Source organism: Chlorocebus sabaeus, chromosome 12 (genome assembly GCF_047675955.1).
Source record: "Chlorocebus sabaeus isolate Y175 chromosome 12, mChlSab1.0.hap1, whole genome shotgun sequence".
Taxonomy (NCBI): domain Eukaryota; kingdom Metazoa; phylum Chordata; class Mammalia; order Primates; family Cercopithecidae; genus Chlorocebus; species Chlorocebus sabaeus.
Genome location: NC_132915.1, coordinates 84,586,077 through 84,608,029, shown reverse-complemented (window position 1 = coordinate 84,608,029; position 21,953 = coordinate 84,586,077). Strand labels below are relative to the sequence as shown.

The 21,953-nt window shown below is 47.6% G+C and overlaps 1 protein-coding gene across 8 annotated transcripts in view; it reads right to left on the bottom strand.

Annotated features, from left to right (window-relative positions):
* The window catches only part of TMEM268 (transmembrane protein 268), a 35,006-nt gene extending 13,591 nt beyond the window's left edge, over positions 1-21,415 (bottom strand). For 5 of the 8 annotated variants that reach the window (XR_012094865.1, XM_037984153.2, XM_073021873.1 and 2 more), the window contains exons 1-5: positions 21,306-21,415; positions 16,425-16,608; positions 8,782-8,891; positions 6,246-6,356; positions 5,032-5,181 (exon numbers count right to left, since the gene is read on the bottom strand). Coding sequence is in view for 7 of the 8 variants with exons in the window: in XM_037984153.2 (XP_037840081.2) it covers positions 5,032-5,181; positions 6,246-6,356; positions 8,782-8,891; positions 16,425-16,530 (477 nt within the window). In the remaining variant the exon portion in view is untranslated. Of the gene's footprint in view, positions 1-5,031; positions 5,182-6,245; positions 6,357-6,573; positions 7,776-8,781; positions 8,892-16,424; positions 16,609-20,433; positions 20,894-21,305 lie in introns of those variants that run through there. The other 3 variants (XM_007968292.3, XM_073021869.1, XM_073021870.1) reach the window with 3 other exon arrangements.
* Positions 21,416-21,953: the final 538 nt, after the last annotated feature.

The window sequence follows — 21,953 nt, the reverse complement described above, 5'->3', positions numbered from 1 at the left end:
TAATTGAAAGAATTGAACACTTAACACATATCAGCTGATAATATCACAGTGAGGATGACAGTGAATTTAAATCATCGTGTTTTTACTGTGCCATATTAGCCACAAATAAATATTTGTAGGAACTTGGAACTTCTCATGTGTCCTAGCAATGTGCTATACTCTACAAGGCCGGGACTTGCCTGCCTTTACAAACCTTCCAATCTTTTTTTTAATTTTATTTTATTTATTTTTGTTATTTTATTTTATTTTATTTTATTTATTTTTTATTTTTCTGAGGCAGGGTCTCGCTCTGTCACCCAGGCTGGAGTACAATGGCGCCATCACAACTCACTGCAGCCTTGAACTCCTAGGCTCAAGCGATCCTCCCGCCTCGGCCTCCTAGGACTGTGGGCATGTACCACCACACCCCGCTGATTTCATTTTTTGTAGAGACAGAGTCTCACAATGTTGCCTAGCCTGGTCTCAAACTCCTGGGCCCAAGTGATCCTCCCACCTTAGCCTCCCAAAGTACTGGGATTATAAGTGTGAGCCACAATGCCCGGCCCAAACCTTCCAATCCTGAGGAAGGCTAACAGTACACCAAAGGGAAAACAAGACAGTTATGCAAGACACTGAGGCTCTCAAGGACACCAAGTAACAACACAGGGAGGATGCTAACAGTAAGAGTGACAATGGCCAGGAAGAGGGGATCTGCATAGTCCTGAGTGACAAGGGATCCAGGGAGGAGGAGGTCCTGGAGCTGAGACCCAAAAGAAGACCCGAGAAGGGCTGTGTGGCCATGGACTGCCTACTTAACCTTTCTGAACTCCCATTTCCTCACTGGCAAACAGAGTTAATAACAGTTAATACTTACAAAGCATTTACTTTACACCAGGTACTATTATAAACACTGTGTGTGTCTAAGTCATTTAATTCTCACAATAATCCTATGAGGGAGCTAAAATTATTATCTCATTTTCTAGATGAGGAAACTGAGGCCCTGATAGATTAAATAATTCACCCCAAGTTGCAGAGCTAGCAAATGATGGAGGTATCCTGCCTCCTTATAAGGTTGTTGTTGAGCACAGACATGAAGCCCCAAGCATACAGCACACAATAGGTGCTCATGAAATGATGGACATTATTAGGAAGAAAAGAAGGAGTCTCCTAAATGGGCAGTGATGATGGTATTGCCAGGATGCACCTGGGACTCCATGCTGCACATAAGCCTTGCTCATTTTCTGGGATCTGTGCCTGGCACAGAGTAAAACCCTGTCTTGGATGGATGGATGGATGGATGGATGGATGGATGGATGGATAGATAGATAGATAGATAGATAGATAGATAGATAGATAGATAATGATAGATAGATCCATGGATGGATGGATGGATGGATGGATGGATGGATGGATGGATGGACGGACGGATGGATAGATAGATGCATGGATGGATGGATGGATGGATGGATAGATAGATGGATGCATAGATGGATGGATGGATGGATGGATGGATGGATGGATAGATAGATAGATAGATAGATAATGATAGATCCATGGATGGATGGATGGATGGATGGATAGATAGATAGATAGATAGATAGATAGATAGATAGATAATGATAGATAGATCCATGGATGGATGGATGGATGGATGGATGGATGGATGGATGGACGGATGGATAGATAGATGCATGGATGGATGGATGGATGGATGGATAGATGGATGCATAGATGGATGGATGGATGGATGGATGGATGGATGGATGGATAGATAGATAGATAGATAGATAGATAGATAGATAGATAGATAATGATAGATAGATCCATGGATGGATGGATGGATGGATGGATGGATGGATGGATGGACGGATGGATAGATAGATGCATGGATGGATGGATGGATGGATGGATGGATGGATGGATGCATAGATGGATGGATGGATGCATAGATGGATGGATGGATGCATAGATGGACGGATGGATGGATGGATGGATGGATGGATAGATAGATGATGCATGGATGGATGGATGGATGGATAGATGCATGGATGGATGGATGGATGCACAGATGGATGGATGGATGGATGGATGGATAGATAGATAGATGCATGGATGGATGGATGGATAGATGCATGGATGGATGGATGGATGCACAGATGGATGGATGGATGGATGGATGGATGGATAGATAGATGCATGGATGGATGGATGGATAGATAGATGGATGCATGCATGGAGGGATGGATAGATGGATGGATGGATAGATAGATGCATGGATGGATGGATGGATGGATGGATGGATGGATGGATGGATGGATGGATAGATAGATAGATAGATGCATGCATGGATGGATGGATGGATGGATGGATAAATAGATGGATGCACAGATGGATGGATGGATGGATGGAGATAGAGAGAGAGAGAGAGAGATAGACAGACAGACGAATGGAAGGATATATATATATATATATATATATATATATATATATATATATATAGTTGGAACAGTAAATTCAATAGTGTTAGTCCTGGACCAAAGCCCAGCTCTGCTGTTTCCTGGCTGTGTGGCCGTGGACAAGGTCCTGGTACTATCAAGGGCTTCATAAATACCGGCTGAATAAAAGGAGGAAGGAAGAGACAGAGGCAGAGAGCCAAAGCAGGCATTCCCTCCACCATGTGAATTACATCCGCATCCTCGAAGCACCTGTCAGGTGCCAATCTTTTTTGCTTGCTCCTGCTAAATAAAACAAAGCACTTTGCTTCTTCCCCTCCCCAAGACAAAGTTCTTACTACAGGAGTAGCCAGCTCGATTTATTTTTTAAAGGTCAAACACAAGGGCCATGAAAGTTTCAACAGACCCCAAGGGCAGCATTACTTTGTCAGTCTCATGGTAAAGCCCAACAAAGATCCTTTCAGAATGAGTGCACCATAAAGTTCCCATGTGTCTCCGTGAACACACGCACTAAGTGGAATTCATACTCCAAATGCTGATTTACATTTCCCAACATCCTGCCCTCCCTTTCTGAGTCAGGCAAGATCAGAGTCCAGCACTGTGCCAGGGATCAGGGTTTGGAGGAACAGGAACTTCCCAAGTAGGTAGAAAGACAACATAGGTGCAGTAGCAGAGAAATGGTCCCCAAAGATGTCTAAATCCTATTCCCCAGAACCGGTGTGAATGTTGCTACACGGCAAAGGGGAGTTAAAGCCGCTGATGAACTTTATGTTGTTAATCAGATGACCTTAAAATTAGGAGATTATCTGAGATTACCCAGCTGGCCCAGTGCAATCACAAGGGTCCTTAAAAGTAGAAGAGGGAGGCAAAAAAGCCAGAGAAGGAGATGCGAAAAAGACTAGATCTGCCATTGCTGGCTTTGAAGATGAAGAAAGGGATCACCAGCCAACGAATGCAGAGGACCACTAGAAGCTAAACAAGCAAGAAAACAGATTCTCCCCCAGAGCCTTCAGAAGGAAGCAGCCCTGCCTGTACCTAGATTTTAGCCCAGTGAGACCTATGTCAAATATCTAACCTACAGAACTGGAAGATAATAAATTGTTGTTGTTTTAATTCACTAAGTTCATGATAATTTGTTACAGCAGCTATAGAAAACCAACAGTTTTGGGCCGGGTGCGGTGGCTCACGCCTGTAATCCCAACACTTTGGGAGGCCGAGGAAGGCAGATCACCTGAGGTTGGGAGCTGGAGACCAGCCTGACCAACATGGAGAAACCCCATCTCTACTAAAAACACAAAATTAGCCAGGTGTGGTGGCAGGCGCCTGTAATCCCAGCTACTCGGGAGGCTGAGGCAGGAGAATCACTTGAACCCAGGAGGCAGAGGTTGCGGTGAGCCAATATTGCGCCACTGCACTCCAGCCTGGGCAACAAGAGCAAAACTCTGTTGAAACAAAGAGAAAAAGAAAGGAAAGAAAGAAAGGAAAGGAAGAAAGGAAAGAAAGGAAAGAAAGAAGGAGAGAAAGAGAAAGAAAGGAAAGAAAGAAAGGAAAGAAAGAAAGAAAGAAAGAAAGAAAGAAAGAAAGAAAGAAAGAAAGAAAGAAAGAGAAAGAGAGAAAGAAAAGAAAAGAAAAGAAAAAAGAAAAGAAAAGAAAAGAAAGGAAAGGAAAGGAAAGAAAGAAAGAAAGAAAACCAACAGTTTTCTCTAGTGTAGTGACTAAGAACATGGCTTGGAATCTGAGGCCCTAGCCTTGATTTCCAACTCTGGCATTTATTAGAAGCATGGCCGGGACTACTCTTTGAGCCTTAATCTAGGGTTCCTCAACTGCAAAACAAGCGTAACAGCATCTACCCAGATTTAATGTCAAGGGATTTAATGAGTTAATGTGTTAAGCATTTAACAGAGGACCTACTACATGTGATGTGCTCAGTACATATCAAAAGACAGACACTGAAGAGACAGAATACAATTAAAATCATTCATCAAGCTAGGAGGTATCCACCTCCTTTCTAAACATGATCAGGAACCAGAGGGCTCAGGGTTTGAACCCTGGCTCTGTCACTAACAGTGGGATCCAGGACAAGTTACCTAACTCTCAGACCACCCACTTTGCCTCAAAGGTCATTGCTGGGATTAGAGACATGACTGTCGATAGAGCACCAGGTCGGCATCTGCCCGTCACAGGAGGGAATAATGTAAATTACCTCTCCCCAGAGGTCAACTTCAGGCACCTGGTGCTGCAGGGTGGTTTCAGTAACCCTCCCTTGTTCACAGGGCTGTTGTGAGCACCCAGCGGGAGGAAGTGCATGAAAGGGCTCAGTTAACTAAAGTACTGTCAGGATATGGGCTATTAGTGCCCTCCTCCCACATTCTCAAAGCACAGCTTGCTTCCAGAAAAACAATCCACAGGGATTAGACAGAAAAAGCAGAGAGGACAATCACATATACGATTTGATTTATTTTAGTCACTGGGCTTATGGGCTAGTGTGAATTTTCATGGCCAGGGAAATTCTTTGAGGGAGGCAAAAGAGAAAAATCGGATTCTCACGCCTGCACCGCCCTTCTGGAGGGAGCGTGGCAGGGATCTCCAGCCATCTCACCTTCTTCTGCTGTCTCTCAAAGACCAGCACAAGAGTCAGGGTCAGGCTCACCGCGGCGAGGGTCACGAGCAGCATGCCAGCCCAGTGGTTCCCTAAGGCAAACATCTGACTGGTAGAGTAGATATTAGCCCACACCACCATGTAGAAAACCTGCAAGATGCCAGACAGAGATCACGGTCAGGAACTTCAGTCCTCACATAAAGCAGCTCCATTCAAACGGACACCCTTCAGACACTACTGACACCCTCCTTGGATTCAGACAGCTCACAGCACCAGTAAGAGAGTGATACAGACATCTAGGTCTGTGAGAATGAGCTCATGTTCCTTGTTCATAAGCAAAAAATAGACAAAAAGGGTTAGTAGCTACCCCTAATCCTTGTTTACCTTAATTTTAAAGAAAACAGAAAAACGCAGGTGTATCCAAAGTGAGACAAATATCAGTTCAAAGACCACAATGATCTTTCAAGTACTACATGGCTTTGGACAATGTATAACTCCTCTAAGTCTCAGTTTCCTCATCGGTAAAATGGGGATAAAAACACCTATTTCACAGCATTGTAATAAGGGTTAAAAAGGTCACATAAGTAACAGCCCCGCACTCAGCAGGTAATGAATCAATGCTGGTTCCCACCCTTTTCCCTTCTCCCTGGAAGTGGGACCTGGGAGTCAGGTGTGCTATCTGACCATTTATACAAGCAGCAAATCATAGTGCTTCTGAGCACAGACACTGAAACCAGACTACCTGGATTTAAATTCTGGCTCTGTCATTTATGTATGTCAGTGTTTATATGCATCAATATGAAGATGTATACTTTTTATATTATATATACAGATGTGTATACACACATACATAGAGCTGAAATAACCCATCTGTTGAGCAGATGGGGAAACCAAGTTCCGGAGAGGAGGAAAATCTTGGCCAAAGCCAGACATTGAGTCCAGAGCCTGGGTGGATCTGCAGACTTCCAATCCCAAGCTCTGCCCACAGTAAACCCTGACTCCCATCCTTTATGCAAGGACCTGGTTACAACTCTCTCCCATAAATTTCCTCTGATCCCAAATCAATGTCCATACGTGCTGCTCGTTTCCAGGCACCTGGGCCAACAGCCCCCAAGCCTCTGACCCACACCAGCAGGCTCCAAGACACGGTGCTGAATTTGGTGGTGCCACAAGCTGTCAGGGCAGGGTCAGTGTGCGGGCCACCTCCCTCTTACCACAGCAAAGGCCAGCCGCATAGGCCTCGAGTTGTAGATAATGTATCTTCTCACTTGGGGCTCCAAGAGAGCACTCTCAGCCAGGCTCCTGTACTGGTCGGCCGGGACCTGCTTAGAACCCAGGGAAAGAGATCAATTAGCCACAGGACAGCCAGTTTCCAGTTCATGTGACTATCATGTGGAAGGGGGATTAGGCACATTCTGGGCTGTCCCAGAGGCAGAATGAGGAGCTTGGAGCGCTGGAAGTCACATGGTGCAGCTCTCAGCTCAGGGAAGAACCGGCATCACGACATCTGGAGAAGGATCCATACAGCCTCAGACTCAGTACCTTGCAGCAGACACAGGGTAGCCTGATGGTTAAGGCACAGGCCCCGGAGTCAGACAGCCCTGGGCCCAAACTCTGGCCCTGCCACTCATGTGCTGTGTGGCCTGGAGCAAGTAACCCCACTCCTCTGAGCCTCAGTTTTCTCCTCTGTAAAATAAGCATAATAAAAGTACCCACTTTGTAGAACTAAGGTACATATTAAATGAGGTAATACACATACTGTGCTAAGCAAAGGGCCAGTCCCTCAGTGAACACTCATTATAGAGTTGCCATTATCAATACTGCAATATCAATATCTATTAATGCCATCCAAAAGACTGAACACTCACATCTTCCTGCCCAAACAAAGGTGTCTATAGAATATAAAGGCCCTGTGATAGTAGACCTAAGAAAACACAACTTAACCATTAAAATTATATTTAGGCTGGGCGCAGTGTCTCATGCCTGTAATCCCAACACTTTGGGAGAGCAAGGCGGGCGGACTGCTTGAGCCTAGGAGTTCAAGACCAGCCTGGGCAACATAGCAACAGCCTGTCTCTTTTTATAAAAATAAAAAAGAAGGCCAGATGCAGTGGCTCTCGCCTGTAATCCCAGCACTCTGGGAGGCCGAAGCAGGTGGGTCACGAGGTCAGGAGTTCGAGACCAGCCTGGCCAACATGGTGAAACCCTGTCTCTACTAAAAATACAAAAATTATCTGGGCATGGTAGCACATGCCTGTAATCCCAGCTACTCGGGAAGCTGAGGCAAGAGAACTGCTTGAAGCCGGGAGGCAGAGGTTGCAGTGAGCCGAGATCACACTGCTGCACTCCAGCCTGGGCCACAGAGCAAGACTCTGTCTCAAAAACTAAATTAATTAATTAAGTAAGTAAAATAGAAAAAAAAATTATACTTAGGAATACGGTAGAACAATATGTAAACTGTTCACGCATAAGAAAACCCAATCTGCCAGGCGCAGTGGCTCATACCTGTAATCCCAGCACTTTGGGAGGCTGATGCGGGCGGATCACTTGAGGTCAGGAGTTCGAGACCAGCCCTGGCCAACATGGTGAAACCCCGTCTCTACTAAAAAATACAAAAATTAGCCAGCCGTGGTACATGCTTGTAGTTCCAGCTACTTGGGAGGCTGAGGCATGAGAATCACTTGAACCCAGGAAGCAGAGGTTACAGTGAGCCCATATTGTGCCACTGCACTCCAACCTGGGCAACAGAGAAACACTCTGTCTCAAAAAAAAAAAAAAAGAGAGAGAGAGAGAGAGAAGTAAATTCTAAAACCTTCAGGCTAAAATTAGCAGTATATCTTCCCTATTTGTAATTAATCCTTAATCCTCCTTGGCTAGCACAGGAAAGGCCTGACCATGTTGGGGGCTTTGGGAAAAGAGTAAAACCCACACATATAGGTACTTCATAACAATAATAGCTACAATGTATTGAGCATTTACTATATACTAGAGACAATGCCAGGGTTCCTCAAGCATTATTGCATTTAATCCTAACAAAAACCCTTTGTAATAGGTATCAATATTATCCACATTTATAGATGATAAAACTGAGGCTCAAAGAGGTTAAGTCACCTTCCCAAAGTCACATAGGTAGTGAGCATCTGAGCTAAATCTGTATCCAGTTCCACAGGTCTGTAAGCCTGGCCTCAAATCATTATGCTTGAAGGTACTGCATCATTATCTAATGAATTCACATGCACTTACCTTGGTATATGCAGTTCCCTCTCCCAAAATGCCCTTCCTCCTCTCCACCCAGCATATTCCTATTTATTCAAGATCCCAGATCAAGCATCTGCTCCTCTGCAAAGCTTTCACAACCACTGCCCTCTTCCCCCAGGCAAGTTTCTCATTTTCTCCTGTGAATGTCTTCACTGCCTATGCATTCCTCTCCTGTGGCATTTATATGATACGGTCCCAATTTCTCCCACACACGTCCATCTCCCCCGCTGGGATCTGTGTCCTGTCCACCTCTATTATGTTTAGCCAGTTAAGTGCCTGGCACAGAGTGGGCACCCAAAAAATACACATTTGTTAAGTGAATTAATTGGGAAGAGAGGAAAGAGAGAGCAGTTCTAGCACGCCTTCCTTATATGCCCTATGACAGCTGGCACAGAGTGTTTCATAAAGATTTTGTGAATAACTGGATGAAAAGATACAGGGATGAATGGATGAAAGAGAAAATGGTAGGGATTCAAGGAAATCAGCACTCACCTGAATGCCCCAGGTTTGCAGTTGCTCTTCTGCGGCTCCCAGGTCGAAGGAGATGGGTGCACAGGTATTGTCAATCCGGAGAACAGTGAGGACCTGGCCATTGTGGAGCTCTGGAAGCAGACCAGAAGCTTCATCTGGCTGAGTGATAACCATACCATGCTTGTGGGGTGAGTCCAAAGCCTGATGGCATCACATCTCTGGCCATGAGAACTTCCTCGTAACAAGGAGGGACACTGTGGCCATCCTCAAATCCTCTTGAGAGAAGGACTGGATTTGACTGGGAAGCCCCAGGAGGCAGAATTAAGGCCAGAGGGAGGAGGCTACTAGGACCACAATGTGAGACCACATAAGGAAGAACTTCCCAAGAGCAAAAGCTGTCCCCACAAAGAACAGGTATTTTTTGTCCCCACAAAAAAATGTTCCCCAACACAAGGAACATTTAAACAGAGAATGAAAAACTACATTAAGGGGGGTGATGCAGTGGACCTTGATTTCAGCACTGCAAAGGATGCTCAGCTGAATAAGTTAAATTCCCAGTAGGCTCAGAGAGTCTAAGTAAGAAATAACTGATCACAGTAGGCAGAACAATGGCCCCAAAGACATCCACACCCTAATCCCCAGAGCCTGCAAATATACTGCCTTTCATGGCAAAGGGCGGAAGTAAGGGGGCTCATTAGCTGACCTTTAATAGGGAGACTATCCTGAATCATCTGGGTGGGCCCCATGAAATCACAAGGAACCTTAAATGTGGAAGGGGGGACAGAAGTAGAGTCAGAGGGAGATGTGACTATGGATGAAAGGCAAGGAGGCATGTGGCATCAATCGCTTTGACCATGGAGGGAGAGGGCCATGAGCCAGGGAATGTGGGCGGCCCCAAGGGGCTGGACAAAGAAAGGAAATGGATTCTCCCCAGAGCGTCCAGAAAGAAAAACAGTCCTGCCAACATGGGGATTTCGGCTCAGTGAGAGCAGTGTCAGACTTCTAACTTACAGAACTATGAAATAACAAATCCAGCTGGGCACAATGGCTCATGCCTATAATCCCAGCACTTTAGGAGGCCGAGATAGATGGATCACCTGAGGTCAGGAGTTCGAGACCAGCCTGGCCAATATGGTGAAACCCGTCTCTACAAAAAACACAAAAATTAGCCAAGCGTGGTGGTGGGTGTCTGTAATCCCAGCTATTGGGGAAGCTGAGGCAGGAGAATTGCTTGAACCTGGGAGGTGGAGGTTGCAGTGAGCTGAGATCACACCATTGCACTCCAGCCTGGGCAACAAGAATGAAACTCCATCTCTAAATAAATAAATAAATAAATAAATAAATAATCTGTGGTTGGTTTTTTTGTTGTTGTTATCATTGTGTGGTTTTGTTTTTTTTTTTTTTTTTGAGACAGAGTCTCTCTGTGTCACTCAGGCTGGAGTGCAGTGACATGATCTCAGCTTACTACAATCTCCACCTCCCAGGTTCAAGTGATTCTTGTGCCTCAGCCTCTCAAGTAGCTGGGAGTACAGGCATGCACCACTGTGCCTGGCTAATTTTTGTATTTCAGTAGAGACATAGTTTCGCCATGTTGGCCAGGCTAGTCTCAAACTCCTGGCTTCATGTTATCGGCCCGCCTCGGCTTCCCAAAGTGCTGGGATTACAGGCATGAGCCACTGCACCTGGCCCAAATCTGTGGTTTTAAGCCAGTATGCTAGAGGTAACTTGTTATAGCAGCAATAGAAAACTAATACACTGACTTACTGGTAATCCCTCCTACATATGGCTGTAACACACTCAGCATGTCAAAAGCATAAAATATGTGTTTATTCCCTCAAAAAACATGCATCAAACCAGGCTGCTCCCAACTGCTTACAAAGCCCTCGCCCTCCAAGGGTGGGATGAAGCCAGACCATGAGACCAGCTGGAGAGAAAGGTCTGGACTGAAAACCCCTCAAGGCCAGGGAGGAATGGCAGCAGCACAAAGCCAAACCTACCCGCCTGCAGTTCCAAGTAGAGAAACTGGACAAAAGAATCGAGATCTCCTTGCACCACAGTACAAGGCCCTGTGAGCCACTGGTCAGCAGCCAGGAGGTCTGGGGGTTGGGAAAGATTCCAGCCCTGGGATTCTAGGTCCCAGGTTTCAGCCATGCACTGCTGAGGACTGGATATTTTGGCATATTCTCTGTGGCTGCCGCTTAGACAATGAGGCAGGACAGAAGGGATTAAAGCATAAGTGTGTTGTCTGCTGGCCCAAACCACCTGTCACCCCAGTCTAGCTCTGAACAGTACTTGAATCTTCAAAGCCAAATGACTCACTGTACTTTCCTGGAAATTCCTGGCCCATCCCAACCCTCTCTCTCTCCGCTCCCCCAGTGCATCACCAAGTCCTGCCAACCGGGCAAACAAAACATCTGTCCACTCCGTGCCCTCCTGGCATCCTTACCTCTCCCTTGGCCCTCTGCAGTAGCCTACTAAGTGGCTTCTGCTGCAAACCTACCTTTACTTCTATGATGCATCTTCCACACAGTGGCCAGGGTGCAGATCAGATGAGACCAATGCCTTAAGTAAAACTTTCAATAGCTTCCTGGTGCTTTGCAAAAGCCAACCTTGTTACCATGTTCTTCCAGCCCTTAGGAAAACCAGCCTCCCGCCAGACTCAGCTTGAGCCCCTCAGCCTTGTTCTGTGTCTCACCACACCAGACTCCTTCACTCCCTGAACACAGTGTTCTCCCCCACCCCAGGGCCTTTGCATATGCTGTTCTTCTCTCTAGAATACGTCTACCTAGCTTCACCCAGTTACAGCCCATGCATCATTTGTAACCCAGCTTGATTCACTTTCCCCAGAGCGACCTCCTTGACACTCTAAACTACTAACTGATTAAATCCTCTGCTAAACCTACCATAACTGATGCTCTTCTCCTTAATACTCACCAAAGCTAAATACCTATGTATGCAATTATTTGATTACATAGGCATGAAATTACTTGAATAAAATCTATCTTCTCTGCCAGACTATACACTCTCGCATTGGTTTGTTCATCATTGAATCCCCTGATCTGATACAAACAGAAGGCACATTAAATACATGTTTGGCGTATAAACAAATTAACAAGCTAGGAAAAGGTTTTTTTTTTTGAGACAGTATCTCATTCTTGTCACCCAGGCTGGAGTCCAGTGACACTAACACAGCTCACTGCAACCTCCACCTCCCAAGGCTCAAGCAATCCTCCCACCTCAGCCTCCCAAGTAACTGGGATCATAGGCATGCACCACCACACTTAGCTAATTTTTTTAACCTCCACCTCCCAAGGCTCAAGCAATCCTCCCACCTCAGCCTCCCAAGTAAGTGGGCTCATAGGCATGCACCACCACACGTAGCTAATTTTTTAAAAATTTTTTATTCTGTAGAGACGAGGTCACTATGTTGCCCAGCCTGGTCTTAAATTCCTGGGTTCAAGCAATCTTCCCATCTCAGCTTCCCAAAGTGCTGGGATTACAGGTCTGAGCCACTGCACCCAGAGAGGAAAAGGTTCTTTTTTCATACCCTGGGATATCATCTCTGATCTCAAGGGTTCCATAGAATTCTAAATTCTACATCCTGCCAAAAAGACATTTATTTTACTTTTTCTCTCTCTCTCATTTTTTTTTTTTTTTTTTTGGAAGTGGTGGGAACAAGGAGGCGAGGTGGTGAGGTGGTGAGGTGGTGAAAACACAGCTAGATAGCTTTCCAGTTCAAACTGGAGCTCGGTCTCTCACTAACATGGTAAAGTTGAAGAAGCAACTTACACCTGTTTCCTCGCGTAAAGGATGCACACACATTCACTGCAGAGGACTTTACAAATAATTAAGGTGATAAAAATAAAGTGCTCAGCACAAGATGGGTACAAAATAACTGGCTGCTATTTTCATAATTTAAAAGCAAGCTTGTCACAATTCAAGTTATAATCAAGCAACATTTATTTATTTGTGTTTTTAAAAGCAAGCTTGCCACAACTCAAAGTTAAAATCAAGCAACATTAATTTATTTGTGTTTTTACCCTCCCATACCTTGTTCCAGAAAGGATTTAAGGTGGCTTCATAAAAATAAAATATGAAAAGATAAAACTGACCAGGCACGGTGGCTCACGCCTGTAGTCCCAGTACTTTGGGAGGCTGAGGCAAGTGGATCACTTGAGACCAGGAGTTTGAGATCAACCTGGGCAACATGGTGAAAAACCCTGTCTCTACAAAAAAATACAAAAAATTAGCCAGATGTACTGGCACGTGCCTGTAGTCCCTGCTACTCGGGAGACTGGGGTGGGAAGATCCCCTGAGCCTGGGAGGTCAAGGCTGCAGTGAGCCAAAATCACGCCACTGTATTCCAGCCTGGGCAACAGAGTGAGATCCTGTCTCAAAAAAAAAATCAGTAACTAAAAATATAAAAATTTTTTTTTTGAGATGGAGTTTTGCTCTTATCACCAAGGCTGGAGTGCAATGGTGTGATCTCGGCTCACTGCAACCTCCGCCTCCCAGGTTCAAGTAATTCTCCTGCCTCAGCCTCCTGGGTAGCTGGGATTACAGGTGTATACCACCACACCTGGCTAATTGTTGTATTTTTAGTAGAGACGGGGTTTCCCCATGTTGGCCAGAATGGTCTCGAACTCCTAACCTCAGGTGATCCGATCCACCCGCCTAGGCCTCCCAAAGTGCTGGGATTACAGGCATGAGCCACCATGCCCAGCCTGAAAATAAATTTTAAAATAAGCAAAGGAGGAGAACCAGACAAAACAAAACGAAAGGCAGACAATAAGAACAGGTTCTGGGTATGCAGCCCTTTCCTAAGCACCAGGCACTACGCTTGGGCTTCATTCATTATTTCATTTCATCCTCCAAGGGCCCCCAAAGCTCAGTGCCATCAGCATGGAAAAGAAAACTGAGCCTCTGAAAAGTGAAGAAACTCCCTTGTAAACAGGGAAAATGAAAGTGAGAACAAGAAGCGACAAGGGAAGGTAGTGCACAAAATGCAGGCAGCCAAGCAGATCCAGTCTCAGACCAGCTCTCCACTCCACAGGAAGAATGAAAACTCCACTTTGATTTGGACTCCACGCATGGAGACTCAGAACCATTCCCAGGTCTAGTTCGTTGCACATTGAATTATGTGTTTGCCCAAGCAATGCAAAGATCTTTCAGGATGTCTTTGTTTGCCTTTCGAACCAAGAGTTCCTGGATTCTTTGCAATACCAGCTCTCATCTGTTCCTTACAGTGAGAACAGCAAGTCCTCCACTTAAAAATACTTGTTTTTACACCTAAGCTAAGAAAAGCTACCAAAGAAAAATGTGTGTGTCTGTGTGTGCGTGTGTGCGTGTGTGTGTGCATGCAAGCACAGAGGGGGCAGCAGTTTCCTACAAAGGAACAAGAACTGACATGCCAAAAATCAGTGAAGCAATGTCTTCAAAGTTCTGATAGAAAAATTATTTCATTCCATCTTGTTCTACTATTGTGTACACACTGCCTTCCTTACGTATATACACACACAGTGCTTTCCTAACAACAGTAGTAATAAAAGAAGCCTTTGTTTTTAAGCAGTCAAATTTCAAAGCCTCTAAAAAACCCTCCACATTCCTGTGGACCCCCACAATTCTGGATGCTGTTTCCCCTTGCCCATATCCAGCTACTCATTAATTCTTTCATTCAACAAAATATTTAAATTGAGCATCTACTATGGGCCAAGGTCTGTGCTAGGTACAGTAGATACAGGGATGAAAAAGACAGAAACCACTTCCTTCAGGGAGCTTACACTCTAGTGAAGAAGCCAGACTTCAACACTTTATACATAATTATTTACAGACTATGATAAATGCTAGAGGGAGAAACAGGAATATATCAGAGGGTCCTGACTTCGGCTGAACCACCAGGAAGATTCTTCAAGGAAGGGATATTTGAACTAAGTTCTGAAGGATGAATGGAAATTCCTTTTTTTTTTATTTTTTTTGAGATGGAGTCTCACTCTGTCACCCAAACTGGAGTCCAGTGGTGCGATCTTGGTTCACTGCCTCCGCCTCTCCGGTTCAAGTGATTATCCTGCCTCAGCCTCCCTAGTAGCTGGTACTACAGGTGCCCGCCACCACATCCAGCTGATTTTTGTACTTTTAGTAGAGAAAGGGTTTTACTATGTTGGCCAGGCTGGCCTTGAACTCCTGACCTCAAAGTGATCTGCCTGCCTTGGTCTCCCAAAGTGCTGGAATTACAGGTGTGAGCCGCCATGTCTGCTGGATGAATTCATCAGGAGAAAGGAGGCAGGGGAAAAGCACAGCAGGCGGAAGGAAACACAGGTGCAAATGTCCTGAGGCAGAACAGCACAGCAAAGAACATGAAGACAGGCCTTGCAAGCCGATACTGACAGGTCTTCACACTAAGCCCCATGGGAAACACTGAGCAGAAAGTGACATGGTTGGACTAAATGCATATTTTAAAAAGATATCTGGGGCCAGGTGTGGTGGCTCACGCCTGTAATCCCAGCACTTCGGGAGCCCGAGGTGGGCAGATCACCTGAGGTCAGAAATTCGAGACCAACCTGACCAACATGGTGAAATCTCATCTGTACTAAAAATACAAAAATTAGCTGGGCATGGTGGTGGGTGCCTGTAATCCCAGCTACTCAGGAAGCTGAGGCAGGAGAATTGCTTGAACTTGGGAGGTGGAGATTGCAGTGAGTCGAGATCATGCCACTGCATTTCAACCTGGGCAACAGGTTTGAAATTCCTGACTGAGATTCCATCTCAAAAAATAATTAAAAAAAAAAAAATTAAAACCTCTGGGCCTCATATCCATAACCCCAGCATTTTGGGAGGCCAAAACCAAAGGACTGCTTGAGGCCAGGAGTCTGAGAACAGCTTGGACAACAAAGTAAGGCCCCATTTCTACAAAAAACATTTTTAATTAGCAGAATGTGGTAGTGCACGCCTGTAATCCCAGCTGTTCAGGGGCCTGAGGTGGAAGCATTGCTTGAGTCCAGGAGTTTGAGGCTCCAGTGAGCTATGATCACGCCACTGCACTCCAGCCAGCATGACAGAGCACCCTGTCTCTAAACAAGTAAAAATAAATTAGAAATATAAATAAATAATAAAGAGCTCTCTGGCTGCCATGTAGAAAATGAATGGAAAAGAGAAGACCAACAGGCAAGCTTTAGCAGGGGCTCAGCAGAGAGGGATGGTGGCTTGGTCTAAGGCCAAGAGACAGAACTGGTAAAAATGACAGAATGTGGGCCGGGCGCGGTGGCTCAAGCCTGTAATCCCAGCACTTTGGGAGGCCGAGACGGGCGGATCACAAGGTCAGGAGATCGAGACCATCCTGGCTAACATGGTGAAATGCTGTCTCTACTAAAAATACAAAAAACTAGCCGGGCGAGGTGGCGGGTGCCTGTAGTCCCAGCTACGTGGGAGGCTGAGGCAGGAGAATGGCGTGAACCTGGGAGGCGGAGCTTGCAGTGAGCTGAGATCCGGCCACTGCACTCTAGCCTGGGTGACAAAGCGAGACTCCGTCTCAAAAAAAAAAAAAAAATGACAGAATGAGGCCTCAAAGACACCTCCCCCTGACCTTATCTAAAGGAACTTCTGTGCCCTGTGAGTGCAGCTCAGCATGAGGTAGAAAGGGGGTAGAAAATGAAAGGTTGTGATCTTACCTTGCCCCCAGCCAGGAGGGCTCCCTCCAGGCAGGGCACTCCAGCCAGGGGAGGAGGAGGGCAATGGGCCAGCAGCCCCCGGGTCCACCTGTGGTTCACAGGCCATGGCAGGGTGCCAGCTGTTTCTACTTCCCCTTCTCAGAGCTGTGGTTCATTCTGGAGCAGCCAGCTCAGCATCATATGCCTTCAAAACACAGCACAAAAAAGAACTTCAGGCCTGGGACTGGGCAAGATGGGCTTCCTAGGGGCTCTCTCCAGGGCCAAAGTCACCAAAGGCCAGGGAGAGCCACCCAGAGTCTTTTTGCCAACTTTGGCCTTTCTGAAAATGCTGAGAAAAATTCCCAGGAGAAGAAGGAGGAGGAAGAGAAACTAAAACCCTCCAAGGCCCAAACTGAGAACTTCCCTTCTGGTCTTGGGTCTCCTCCAGCTCAGGCACAGCCAAGGGTCCACAGGGTACTCAAAAGCTGACCAGGCCCCACTGCCAGGCAGCTGGGATTTCTGTTCCCTTATGGAGGATGCCCCAGGCAACCAGGCACAGGATAGGTATATTCATTACAGGGAGTCTTGTTCACACACAGGATTTCAAGTAGCTTCCTGTAAGACACTGCAAAATACAAATTTAAAAAAAAAAAAAAATTCAGGCACGGTGGCTGACACCTGTAATCGCAGCACTGTGGGAGGCCAAAGTGGGTGGACCACCTGAGGTCAGGAGTTTGAGACCAGCCTGGCCAACATGGTGAAACCCCATCTCTACCAAAAACACAAAAATCAGCTGGGTGTGGTGGCGCATGCTTGTAATCCCAGTTAGGAGGCTGAGGCAGCAGAACAGCTTGAATCCGGAAGGCAGAGGTTGCAGTGAGCCGAGATTGCACCACTCCACACCAGCCACGGTGACAGAGAGAGACCGTGTCTCCAATCAAAAACAAAAACAAACAAACAAACAAACAAAAATCAGATGGTAGGAAAGATAAATGAGTAAGAAAAGTAGGCTGAGCACAGTGGCTCATGCCTGTAATCCCAGCACTTTGGGAGGCCAAGGTGGGTGAATCACCTGAGGTCAGGAGTTTGAGACCAGCCTGGCCAACATGGAAAAACCCCATCTCTACCAAAAAATACAAAAATTAGGCTGGGCATGGTGGTGGGCACCTGTAATCCCAGCTGCTTGGGAGGCTGAGGTAGGAGAATCACTTGAACCCGGGAGGCAGAGGTTGCAGTGAGCCGAGATCACATCACTGCACTCCAGCCTAGGCGACAGAGAGAGACACCATCTCAAAAAAAAAAAAAAAAAAAAAAAAAGGCATGGGTGTTTCCTTGATGAGAAACTGAGTTTCCAGTGCCACTCCCTCCAGCGGCAACCTACACATTTACCTCTGTTATGTGTCCCCCAGCAGGCCTGAAAATTACTCCTCACCAAGGAAAATCAGGCCTAAGTCCCCTGGGATGACACACCAGCCCTGCTAACCACATTTTGTGTCTAGTAGACACAAAAGTCTACTAGAATCGTCTTTTGCTGCCATGGTTCTAGATGTTTGTGAAGATATGAAGTGTCCAGTCAGCACACATCTTCATGATTCCAAGCTGGCCCAAGGGCTGATGGCCACTGATCAGGCCCCCTAGAGAGGGAACAGGGCTCTCATGCCCTCACCATCTTTCACTTCTCTCAATACTTTAAACAGCAGCAGCTACAGAATGTGTGGGACCCAATTGAAAATGAAAATGTGGGGCCTCTTCTTTAAAAATAATGAAAAATTGGCCGGGCGCGGTGGCTCAAGCCTGTAATCCCAGCACTTTGGGAGGCCGAGACGGGCGGATCACGAGGTCAGGAGATCGAGACCATCCTGGCTAATACAGTGAAACCCCGTCTCTACTAAAAAATACAAAAAAAATAGCCGGGTGAGGTGGCGGGCGCCTGTAGTCCCAGCTATAGGGAGGCTGAGGCAGGAGAATGGCACAAACCCAGGAGGCGGAGCTTGCAGTGAGCTGCGATCCGGCCACTGCACTCCAGCCTGGGCGACAGCGCGAGACTCCCTCTCAAAAAAAAAAAAATAATAATAATGAAAAATTTAAAGATGGCAACAGCACAGCATTAAACCAAATGGGAGGGGCTTCGTAAGTGGGGGACCCTGTATGACTGCACAGGTTGCATGCACCTGAAGCTGGCCCCAATTTTCAGCTCTGGAAGATCACTTAGGAGCCTCCACTCCCAACCAAGAATATGTAAAACATGAGCCTTTAACAGTTATCATGTATCTGCCCTGCACCAGGCTCTAAGGCTGCAAAGCAGCAACCTATGAAAACATTGAAGACTTTAGAGCCAGAAAACCTGGACTTGAATTCCCACTCTGCCATATACATGCTCTTTGACATTAGCTGTCAAGGTACTTAACAATCCGCACCTTGCTGTTCTCATCTGTAAAATGGGGATAGAGAGGTCCACCTCATATAGCTGCTGTGGGGATGTAACAGAAGGAAATGCAAGCATAATCTCCAGTACTCTGCTCACCAGACCGGCCCCTGTCCTCAACATGATTTTCCTATTTTACAGGAGAAAAAACTGCAGGTCAAAGATGTAAAGTGACTTGCCCAAGGTTGGGAGGCCATGCTACCAGCGTGGAGCCAGGAGGTAAACCCAAGCCATCTGGCTCCAGGGTCCAAGCCCATAATTTCCATGCCCTTGCCCCTCTGCACTGTCTCTGAGAATGTTCATGAAATCACCCTTATAAAACAAAACAAAACAAAAAAGAGTGAGTCAAGGGAGACTGCATTTCCCAGGCAAGATCAAGCAATAAATGCAAGTCAGCCCTGAGATGTACACTGGGGCCTTCTCCTCCTCACCTGGCCCACAGCAGAAGACTCTCCTAAATATGCTAAGCGTTTGTCACTCTTATCATGCCTTCCTTCCTTCCTGTTACCAACAAAAATAGCCACAAGGATCTCTGCCCTGCACTTGATAATCACTGAAGCCCTTCCCTGCTTCATTTGATAATCTCTTAGGCCCCTGAGGCAGATATAATTCTGAGATCCATGTTCCAGACAAGACACACAGGGACATCGTAGCTAGGGGCCTACAGCCCAGAAAAGCTGACTAGAGTCTCAAAAAGGCCTGGGGGACCGGGGAGCCACGAGGGACCATGCTCAGGCTGGAGCTGCACAAGTATCCTTCCAGACTGCGTGGAAGGTTCCATTCGTGGCAAAAATCCCACCATTAGGCATTGTCTTTCGGAAGAAATCACAGCACCCTAGTTGGCCCCATCAGCCTCTCACAAAGTACCAATCGGCAGGCTTTATTCCATTCACCTGGAGGCTGTTTCCTGTAATAGCTCAAAGTAACCAGCCCTGTCCTGCCGCTTCCCACCTGTGTAACCTTGAGCAAGTTACTGCTCTCTGCCTCAGTTTCTTTACATGTAAGTGGGGAAAACGACAGTAACTTCAGGTGATTGTGAGGTTTAAAGAGTTCACACATGTAAATCACTCAAAATAGCACTGGGCAAATAGGAATCACTGAAGAAATACAGCTGCCATCATTTTTACTTCACAGACATTTCCTAAGCACCTTCTCAGGCCAGGCCCTGTGCTTTCTTGACTACGAAACTGGAAATAAAAACGGAAGTTCCTACTCAGCCCTCCCTGCTAGGGATCACCAAATGGTAGGAATGACAAACTCAGGGAAAGACAATTACAAAACAAACAATTGCAACAAGGCAGTGAGAGGGAGCACCTCGTTTGGGGTGGAGGAAGGAGGCTCCTGGGCTTGGCAAAGGTGGAGGTGAGAGCCAAGAGAGGCCAGTGCCAAGCAGAAAGGGATATGGACCAGAGGCCAGGATGGGCCCATCAGGGCAGCCTGTGTGGTCACCTTGCAGCCCCTCATTCAACCAGGAAGCTGCAGAGGGCAGGAGGGGTGCTAGAAAGACCCCGAAGGCAGATGCCTGTCATATGTCCTGAACTCCATTTCCCCATCCAGCTCAGCCCTGCACCAGCCCTAGGACAACACAGAGGGTCTGACAGATACCAGGGTGGAGGCAGAGCAGAGGGAGTGAGCACAGCCTTGAGGCCCCTGCAATTAAGCAGGAAACTAGAGCTTCTCTGAGTCTCCTTTGCTGATTCTGCATTTTAACCAGAACTTCCAGATATCCATCTTGCACAAGGTCAGCTCCTCTCTTTTTCAGCTCGTAGAGAGCATCTGCAAAGGAACATACTCTTAAGTCCTATTGCGCAAAGTCCTCCATCTCTGCAGACACCAAGGGCCCAGCCTCCCCGGGAACTAGCACTGAGATTCGTCAGTTTCCTAAGTCAGGTTTTGTTTTGTTTGTGAAAAGTCCAACACAAGACCCTAAAAGGGTCTGTTAGAGAAGTTTCGGGGCGAAAAAACCTTGAGACACAATGAGTCCGAGCTCTCCATTTTACAGGTAAGGACATTAAGACCCAGAAAATAAAGTGTACCATCCAAGGTCAAGGGGCTGGTCCTAGACTGAGCCAGAATGGAAACCCAGGCTCCTTCAAGCCAGCCGGAGCTGTCCCGCCATACACGGCCTTGGCCCTGGGCAGCTGTCTCGCCCCAGTCTCAGTCTCCGCCCTCTGGAACTGTCCAGGTCGGCTGAGGAGAGGGGGATCTCCTTCACCCCAGAAATCAGTCCGGCCCTCCCCAACCGCAGGCTTCCAGGAGGCTTCTCAGAGCCGCTCCCACGGCCGGCACGCGGGGGCAGAGGCCCCAGGGCGTACGGAGGCCCCCCCCGCAGGTTGCCCGGGGCGCCGACCCCAGGCCGTCTGGCTCGAACGCAGGCCAAGGCGGAGGCGCCCAGGCGGCCTCCCAGACCCGGAGCCCCGCGGCACCAATCCCGGATCGCAGGACACGGGCGCGCGCCCGGGCCCGCGCACACTCACCGCCCGCGCCGCCGCCGCCGCCGCCGCCGCCGCCGCCTCCACCCCGGGACGCGGAAGGTCGGGGGCGCTGCGCCCCTCGTGCCGTAGCCTGTGGGCGCCGCAGCCTCTGGGCATCGCAGCCCCGCGCCCCGCCCGCCTCCCGCGTCGCGCGGCGCCGCGCCGCCTTCCCGGGCCCGCCCCCCGCCCGGCCGGCCCTTCTCGGTTGCCCAACCCGGAGGAGCCGCCCGCCGGGCTCGCTTTGGGGCCACGAGGGAACGCGGCTCCCGGGCCCGCGGCGGAGCCGAGCTGGAGGCCGCGTTTCATCAGCCTAGCGCCCCCCGGGACGCCGGAAGGAGTCTCCGCGCCCAGCCGACCACGTGCACGGCATCTTAGGGCACGGGTTCCCGCCGTCTCCCCACTGTAAAGGAGCCGCTTACTCCGGAGTTCCAGCCCCCGTCACACACAGAGTCACGGGACCCGTGGATGAGGCAGTATTTGAGACCAGAAGTTTACTGGGGACTTGGGTTTGGTTTTTGTTTGGTTGATTTTGTCGTTGTTTTTAGAGTCGGAGGTCTCGCTGTGTTGTTCAGGCTGCTATCAAACTCCTGACCTCAAACGATCCTCTAGCCTGGGCCCCCGAAGTGTTGGGATTACAGGTGTGAGGCACCG